We start from the raw sequence: 8838 nt of genomic DNA, 5'->3' as shown, positions 1-8838 counted from the left end.
CAGGCTTGTTCATCAGCGTCAGCATTGACACAGCACGTCACACACCTCTCTAGAACTACATTAGAAAAAAAAAAATACTCAGTCACTTTTGGTAAAGTAAATATGAATGTGAGGGAATCATGGTCCCAAAATGTAGGTATTTTACTGAAATCACCTCGACTTGCATTCACGCCGATGATGACCATTTTATTGTTATATATACAAAAAATGTAATGTGTTTGGTATTAAATTGGTAACACAATTAAAAGTTTAGAGTAACAGTAAATTATGCATATGGCCTACTGAGCAGGACCGCGTGTGGAATGGTTGCAACAACTTTGCAGGCTGCGATTCGCCAAGATAATGATCATGTCCTCTGAGGAAGAAATGGGAAAACACCCACACTTAAAATAAATATTGGCGACATTGCTTCGAGGGATGACAAAGTGGAGCAGTTCATCACCAATGCAGCTGTAGTGTGTACAGTGCGCTAGCAGGCTACATAAAGGTAAGAATTTCCGAACTAATGCCCAACCATGAATATTTGTGGACTTGAGCACATACTATTTTTGAATTTTGACAAATTACGCATATTTAATTTCTAACGGACATGGTAAAACAGAACACAGGATTTACGCACAATTTTACGCATGCTTTTACGCATTTTACCAAGTGCGATATTGTAAGGGCAATGAGTGTATAATAAGCTATCAATATTAGATGAATGCATTTATAAATTCAATGTATTTTTATATCGTTTTAAAGTTGTTAAAGTGTAGTTGTTTGCCTCAGAAGTTCAACTTACTTCGATGTCTTTTAGATTTAAAAAATAAAAGGATGTATGTTTATATGATTGTTCATTCATACTTGATTCGATAGGCTGTTGAAAATATTTGTTAAAAAACTAAAGGAATACAGTTGTAGGCCTACAGAAGGAAAAAATGTCAGTGCCAGCACCATATCTGATAAGACTAATTACAGTTAAATGAGGGGAATTTGTCTCAAGCATTTCCCTAGTACAGGAGATAGCAGTGCTCCGGCCAACATCAAACCTCAATATCCAGTCTTCAGACAAAAAAACCCCTTTTCGTCAAGATTACATAGAAATGTTGCTATATTTTTTAAGAATGTTGTTATTATCTGGAGTACAGCTTCATGTTGATATCATTCTTACAGGATTTGGAAAACCATATGTTTGGTGTGGTTGTATTTACTGATCTTTATGTTTTAAAAGATACATGGTAACATGTTTATTATTATTTCAGAATGGAGGTAAAAGTTTTAGTGGAGGGAATTCCACGTGTGGTCTGTGGGGTCACAGAACAAACAACATGCCAAGAGGTAGTCATTGCTTTGGCCCAATCTCTGGGTAAGTGCTCACAGATAATGTCTTGCTTCACTTTGGTTTGTCGGGGGAATAAAAGTCTGCTGCTGTACCCTGCAACGCACAAGACTACTCCTACTGTTTGAATAGTTATATGCATTATGTGTATATGTATATTCTGCATGTACGTATACTACTTGACACCTTAATTCTCCCTTGAGATTAATAAATGACACTCTGCTCTACTCTACTACTTGTAATCAGCTGTTTAGCCCTTTAGTCTTACAAGTCACTATTGCAGCTGCTGTGATGATTATGTGCATAGTCTAACTTTAAGAATCTGCTCTGGTGTCTCCCCCCCCCTTTCCAGGCCGCACAGGCCGCTACACGCTGAAGGAGAAGTTCAAGGAGTATGAGCGCAATGTGACTCCAGAAGAGCACCTCCTGGAGGCCTTGGGGAAGTACGGCGAGCAAGCACGGGAGGTTCAGCTGGCTCTGCACCACAACGGGCCTACCCACAGCACAGAAGATGAGGCACCCCCAGGCACAGACACCGTCCGACTGAGGGGACCCCGCTACCAGAGCGGAGGAGGTGGAGGAGGCCAGCTGAGGCGTGCCCACGGTCACCGTGGCAGCGAGGGTAAGAACCTCAACCTTAACCGACAGAGCCTCCCTCCTCTTTCCCGCCTGAAGTTCCAGTCAGAGCCCATCCCAGAGGAGACCAGGAAGCCCAAGAGGAAGTCCCTAACCCTGATGGAGGAGGCCTGGGGATGGCTGGAGAGCCTGGGCCGTGGCAGCAGACAGCAGTCCAGCCCCAGAGACAGAACCAGGGTTGGCAAGGAGGACCACAAGGGTGCCATCACCACCACCATCACAAGTGAACACAGGGTAAACAGACTCTCTCAAAGCCTCTCTGATCAACCTACACAGGTGGCTGCTCTTCCACCTTTGCCGCCAGGGAGGAACAGAAGAGACAAGGGTCAGGCTATTGAGGTACCAAGGGTCATCGGTTGCCTGGGGAGCTTTGCAAGAGATGATGATCAGGAGGATGGAGATGAGAAGAAAATGCGAGCAGATATCAAAGTGCAAAGGAACAAGAGGAAAGATTCTCTGCAGCAGCAGCAGCATGCTAACTTGCCCTTCCTGAGGGTGGAGGACCTTCACGTGAGGGCCAGCAGGGAAGTCGAAGAGCAGAAGGAGGAACTGAGGGCGCTCATCCTTCACCAACAGTCCAGCCTCGTGGATCTACAGTCACGGATCAACACGTCGGACGACGAGATCTGCACGTTGATGGACCAGCAGAGTAAACGCCAGACGAACCAGGAGAAGACTCAAACTCAGACTCCAGCCCATATATACACGTTGGAGGAGGCCGAGCAGCTGGCCTTCTGGGAGAACGAGCTGAGGGACGAGGAGGGCTTCGAGAGGGACCTCCAGCAGCAGTTTCTGGAACTGAAGGAGAAGGCAGGCGAGTGCAAGGCATCGCTGCAGGAGTACCAACGCAGGCTGGAGGAGCTCGACCTCAGCTCGAGCCTGGCGACTCTCTTCCCCAAACGAGATCCCAGAGACACAGGCAAAGAGGCAGAGACAGAAAGGCAGACAGCAAAAGCCAGACTGGAAACACCAAGCACTGGTGGCATGGCACCCCACACTGCAACTCGGCCTTCAGTGCAGAAAAGAGAGCTGTTTGAGAATGCAGGGGCAAGACAGAGTAGAACGGGCAGTTTAAACAAAACACCAAGCATCGGTGCAGCACACAGCATAACCCGGACTCCAGCCCAAAACAGAGAACTGTTTGAAAGCTTGGGTGCAAGACAGAGTGGTGCCAGCACCTCAGGCAGGCAGCGAGGGGGTGCAGCTAGTGCAAAGCTTCCTCGAATGTTTGTAGCTCCAGTTCAGTCATCGTCAGCGGTGGCGGAAGGGGACGCCAGGATGAGTGACAGGAGGCAGCTGAGGGAGTGGTGGGCGCGCTGGTCAGCTGGCCAGGCAGCATCCAGGTCTGAGGAGGGGAGCAAAACTCAAGCTGTCCACCGCTCTGAGATAACCATACACCTCAGTGGCACCAGAGTCTGAGGAGACTACAAATAGATGCTCAAATGGTTCCACTTTTCGGACTGAATTTCTGTTCAGACTGCCTGAGAAACATAGTATGCTCTGGTAATATTTGCCATTGGGCTGTGATTTTGGATATGACAAAAATGAATCACTGCAATAACATCACTTAATGTGAGTCTAAAAAGAGTCCAGCCCATTCTTAAGTCTGAGATTATTTCAATGACTTAATTTCATTGCATTCACATGCTGTTTGTAGTTAAGACCGTATTAATTCACACAAGAGCAGGGTGGGACAGTAGCGAGACGACAGGTCTTTCTGCTTAGTTTCGGCCAGTGTGTTCTACTCATCCTCTAACACTGACAGTGTCGGCATGCGCGGCCAGTCCAGTTCAAAATCAGAGCGGAGCCGGCCCCTGTGCCGCTACTGCCCAACTACCGCCGGTTGGTGGAAGGACAGATCTGTTTCCATGTATTTGACACCGCCGGTAAGAATCGCTTCCGTCCCACGACGCTTCACCACTCTGGTGTGAATTAGGCCTGAGGCATTATGCGGGTCAGATGTATAAATTGAACAGTGTGTCGTTGAAGTTGTTACAGTATTTCAAAATAGGGACTCAACCAAAAGGTACTGTATATACAGAATCCATCTTGAAATGCAGGAAGGAACTGATACAGCAGGCAATTGGTGTATTTTAGTGATGTAAAAACACATTTTTCCAAGTATATCATTACAAATGTCTTATTCTTCCTCTTTAAAAAAATAAAATAGAACATTCAGTTCAATGTGGTTTAGTTTTTGTTTTTTTTTTTAAATAGAAAAGACAAGGCAACAGCATTCATTTTCATAAAACGTTTATTTCAATTTTGTTTTTCATTCAAGACCATTAACAAAAGTATATAGGGAGAAACCCCATATGCAGTTAAGCTGGAGCTCAACATTCTCCAGCTTAAATTCAACTTGACAGTCGGACAGCCCCACGTGTCTTCTGAAGCACAGCAAAGCCCCACCGCTGGCTCTAACACCACACTAATCGAAACCCTTAGGATTTTTGTGTATTTGCTATATGATCTTCAGTCACCCATTCCTTTCCATTTTTTCCTCACTCATCTTAGTCATATTTTGATGTTTTTAATCTCCCACTAAGCGAAAGCACACATTACATACAGTATAGTTTTTTTTAAACCAACCAGAGTGCATACTTGTATTATTTCTACTGGAAACAGAAGCCATCCTATGATTGATTTTTTTTGTCCTAGGTTTTTTCTTTTTTTGGCGGTTGGCTGGGGTTTGAGGATATCTAATTTTTTTGTTTCATTTATTTTAGGCACCTTAATCTTACTGTAGTTTTTTTTCTTTTCATAAGCAGACATTTGAGTTTAAATAGAACAGAGAAAGCAAAAGATGTGCAAAGAAAAAAAAAACAGTACACTGTATAAAAGTAGTGATGAGTAACTGATGCCATTTGGAATTCTGCACCTGGGAAAGGAAGGTGTGGAACCGGGAAGCCTGGGAATACCTAAAGGCATCAAAAACAGATTCCGGAAAAATCCAACCAGGAAAGAAAAAAAAAAAGAAAAAAAAGAGAGAAAGAAACTCAAACCAAACTTAAAATGGAAATAAGAGCGGTGGAGAGAAGAAAAAGAAACATAATAAAATAATAAATCAAAAACAAATCATTCACATTGTTTACAAAACAACAAAACATGAGCATTGACCTCATGACACAGTGTTTCTAGGTCCGGGGTCAAAGTTCGCGAGGATCAAAAAGGAGGGGGTGTGTTAAAAACTGCTCTAAAAACCGAGCAGGGAGAAGGAGGCTTCCTATGCATAGAATCTCACACACAATCAGTTTGCTTTGATTGATCTATGAACAACACCCAAACATGGGGAAGGTTAGTTACAGGTGAAAAAAAGAGGTGGGGGGGGGGAGAAATGTATAGAAAAAAAGGAAAATAAAGAGACAAAGAAAAGGAGAAAAAAAGATGGAGAGAGATGATTCTATGGTTTTATCAAATGCACGCACGCACACACACACGCACACACACACACACAAGCAACGTGCGCCCACAAACGCACATAAAACTGACAGGCTTTTTTTTTTTAGAGCAGGTGCAGATTTCCACACATGGAATCAAAAGATGAGATTATGTTGAGAAGAACACATCACCAGAGGGGACCAAGATCATCCAGAAATCACAGAGGGAGCACAACCCCATGCAGAACACTTTGCTTTTTTTTCCTTTCGCTCAATCTCACGCTCACTCACTCATTCGTTCTTTCATCCAATCTTATTTTTTGTTTGTTTCTCATGAGATGGGTCTACCCACCCATCCATGTTTACACAGCCCCCCTCTCTCACTGACATTTCTAAAACATCACACCCAGAATTCAAAACGCACACACACACACGCACTTTGCGCGTAGACAGACAGACGACACAGAAACACACACACACAGACATTTTTGAACGCACTCACGCACACACACACACTTTTGCGCACACTCTTACACAGACAGACAGACACACCCACACATGCGCGCACGCACCCACACACAACTGAACACCCCCATTAGAGCACAGTAATAAGCTCTGCAGTTTGCTAGTAGACCACACTTATGCCAGGAGTGGCAAAGGGAAGGAGCGGGAAGGAGAAAGGGGAGCGGGGAGAGAGGGGCATACAATGAGAGAGCTTGGGCTGCAATGACAGGACAGGAAGAGGTGTTATGCATGCCAATAATATGTCAAAACATCTGTAGTGTCAGAGTGTGTGTGTGTGTGTGTGTGTGTGTGTGTGTGTCTGTGGCGAAAGGGAACTTTTTGCGTGCATGGGTGTGTTGGCATGAGTATGTAGGCATGTGCATTGGTGTAAGAAGGGGAGAGAGGGGTAACGTACAGACACTATATTCTATAAATGACTGCCAACCCATATCCTGCCCGTAGCCTGAATTGCTCCTCTCCTACACTATTGGTGGGAAGGGGTGAACTGGAGGGGAAAGAGGGTTTACGGGTAGGGGATTTGGGGGGGTGAGGAGAGGTGAACAGTCCTCAGTCAATGACTCCAGGCTGACGGGCCTTCCTCTCAATGCTGAAGCCCTGGGGAGGGGAGAGAAAGAGCAGGTTAACGACGCAGTTACAGGTGCATCATCTGAGACGATAAGGTGGGATTCATGAAGTTGTACAGACCCACCACCAGAGTGCTGACAAGAGCACAGCAAGAATATTTGGATTTTAAGAAATTTAGCTTTTTTTTCCTGTCCTGTGTGAGGCAAAACAAAAGTTGACATGTGACCAAATCATTCAGGTGTGTATGTGTGTTACCTTTGAGTTGTCGGGTCCACGGGGTTGTCTGACGATGACGAGACGTGGGGCGCTGGCGTCATCCAGGGTGATGCTCTTCAGACGGTTCACCAGGCGCTCAGGGCGGGGAGTGGCCACCGGCTTAGGACCCTCGCTGTGAGCACAGAGAAGAGACAGGTCAGATTAATAGCCAATACACTGTAACACCCACCAATATAATAACTTCCCACCAATGTAATAACCCTGCCCACGTAATAAAAAAGTGTGCATTTCAAACGTAATAGCCCGGCCAGGAAGCTGTGTATTACGTTGGCTGGAGGCAAGAATTATTACGTTGGCAGGAAGTTATTACGTTGGCCGGGCTATTACATTTGAAATGCACACTTTTTTTATTACGTTGACAGGGTTATTACGTTGGTGGGTGTTACAATACACGCACAACAACCAGAGCCCTCTATAACAGGAGAGTTCATAACCAGGGTACTGGAAGAAGACTTGCCAATGTAGATTGAAAGAGAGCCCAGGTTTTCTGGGTAATTTAGTCTGGTTTATCAGGCTAGGTAATTACCACAAATCCATGTCCTAGCAATCATTATTATCATTTTATTTATGATTCATTTGTAAAACTGCTGAATAAATAAAATTTGCAAAATAAGACCAATTTTAGGATACAGCCTATACGACACCCTGTTGTAGAAGTCACTTCCTGCCACTAGCAGAGCACCGTGAGGGTGAGGGAAGAGGGTGGAGTTTTGCCCTGAGCCGCAAAAACATGGACCATAGCGCTCAATGGGATTAGCCTGACTATCCCAGTAGAGGTGTCTGACAACAGCCACCAATTCACATCAGACCTGCTCAACTCATGTTGCATTTCGTTTCTCCTGACTGACAGAGGACTCGGGCAGTCCTCTGAAACCCATAGAGGCATGGTTATACAACATAACCCATCGTTGTACAAAAATGGACAGAGCAACTCTATAGTGGACTACAGTAGATCTGTGATGTGTCCACTTTCTAATGCCTGGTATTTCACACAGTGGAAATGAAGTGAGAGAGAGAGAGAGAGAGAGAGAGAGAGAGAGAGAGAGAGAGAGAGAGAGAGAGAGAGAGAGAGAGAGAGAGAGAGAGAGAGAGAGAGAGAGAGAGAGAGAATTGGCCCATTGTTTCTGGGTTCTACAATTGCAAGGGGGAGGGGGGGAAAATCCCCCTTTAGCCAGACCTAAGGACTGTTCTATTCAGTTCAAGTTCAAGTTCAAGTTCAAGTAGCTTTTATTTGTCCCAGTTGGGCAATTGTTTTGCAGCAGTAGAAGCACACGGGGACACACACACATTTTTAAAAACCTCATAATAGGTAAAGGATAAGAGATTAAAAATAATAAATAGTGCATGAATAAATATATTTTATGTTGTACAGAGTAAGATTTAAAAAGATAAAAGTGCTATGGAGGAGTGAGGTTCACAGTATAAAAGACCTGCCTAAAAGATAAATACATATATAAATGCACACCTGACCTATGGCTATCTGCGCTTCTTAGTGGAATTAAGCAGCTGGATGGCGGAGGGTATAAAAGAGTTATTGTATCTGTTAGTCCGGGCTGGTGGATATTTAAAACGGGAACCAGAGGGTAAAAGTTGAAATTCACTATGCAGGGGATGGGTGTAGTTGTCCAAAATGGCTTCAGCCTTCCTGGTTGCCTGCTCTTTATACAAAACAGTGAAGCTTTTTTGTTGCACACCAGTTGTCTTACTGCTTACATTAATAATCTTAGCTATGGCATTTTTGTTTTTCCCATTGAGAAGGGAATACCAGCAGATGGCATAAAAGGTGAGTATGGTGTGGAGTAAAGTGAGTAACGCTAGGAGTATTATGACATGCCCCTTTAGGCAGACCGGAATCTGGTCATGTTAGGTGCCCATTGCAACCTATTAGGGGTCTTACACACCAAGGCGGTAAAGCGTCGCGGAACGGCAGCGTTTTTTACCGGCGTCGGTGAAAATACATTGAAACCTATCTGTCCTTACACACCAGCCGGCGGTAGTCGAGCGTCAGCGGCGCGGGAGCCGGCTCCGCGCCGCGCTGCATTTGGAAAATAGAACTCGAGCGTATTTTTCACGCCGGCGACCGGCGGTGTCTCATTCAAATGAATGGCAAAGCAGCATGCTAGCTTTGGCTGTGGCTAG

At 44.8% G+C, this 8838-nt stretch overlaps 2 protein-coding genes across 14 annotated transcripts in view; one reads left to right on the top strand and one right to left on the bottom strand.

Annotated features, from left to right (window-relative positions):
- The first annotated feature begins 419 nt into the window (after window positions 1-419).
- rassf11 (Ras association domain family member 11) lies at window positions 420-5280 on the top strand. Its single transcript, XM_063208684.1, has 3 exons — window positions 420-487; window positions 1245-1348; window positions 1674-5280. Exons 2-3 carry the CDS (start codon window positions 1246-1248, stop codon window positions 3374-3376), a joined length of 1806 nt encoding a protein of 601 aa, XP_063064754.1. The 5' UTR covers window positions 420-487; window position 1245; the 3' UTR covers window positions 3377-5280.
- csde1 (cold shock domain containing E1, RNA-binding) overlaps window positions 4194-8838 on the bottom strand; it is a 27023-nt gene continuing 22378 nt past the window's right edge. For all 13 annotated transcript variants that reach the window (XM_063208670.1, XM_063208678.1, XM_063208676.1 and 10 more), the window contains 2 exons: window positions 6679-6811; window positions 4194-6453 (listed from right to left, as the gene is read on the bottom strand). In XM_063208670.1, coding sequence (XP_063064740.1) covers window positions 6406-6453; window positions 6679-6811 — 181 coding nt within the window. In that variant the 3' untranslated portion in view covers window positions 4194-6405. The remainder of the gene's footprint in view (window positions 6454-6678; window positions 6812-8838) is intronic.

Source organism: Engraulis encrasicolus, chromosome 10 (assembly GCF_034702125.1).
Source record: "Engraulis encrasicolus isolate BLACKSEA-1 chromosome 10, IST_EnEncr_1.0, whole genome shotgun sequence".
Lineage (NCBI taxonomy): Eukaryota > Metazoa > Chordata > Actinopteri > Clupeiformes > Engraulidae > Engraulis > Engraulis encrasicolus.
Note: the sequence above shows the minus strand (reverse complement) of the source record. Positions and strands in the feature narration are given on the sequence as shown.

Coding starts and splice junctions, on each gene's coding strand:
- rassf11 (XM_063208684.1), top strand. CDS start 1,246: ATGGAGGTAAAAGTTTTAGTGGAGGGAATTCCACGTGTGGTCTGTGGG. Junction 1,349..1,673: donor TGCTTTGGCCCAATCTCTGG/GTAAGTGCTCAC, acceptor CCCCCTTTCCAG/GCCGCACAGGCCGCTACACG.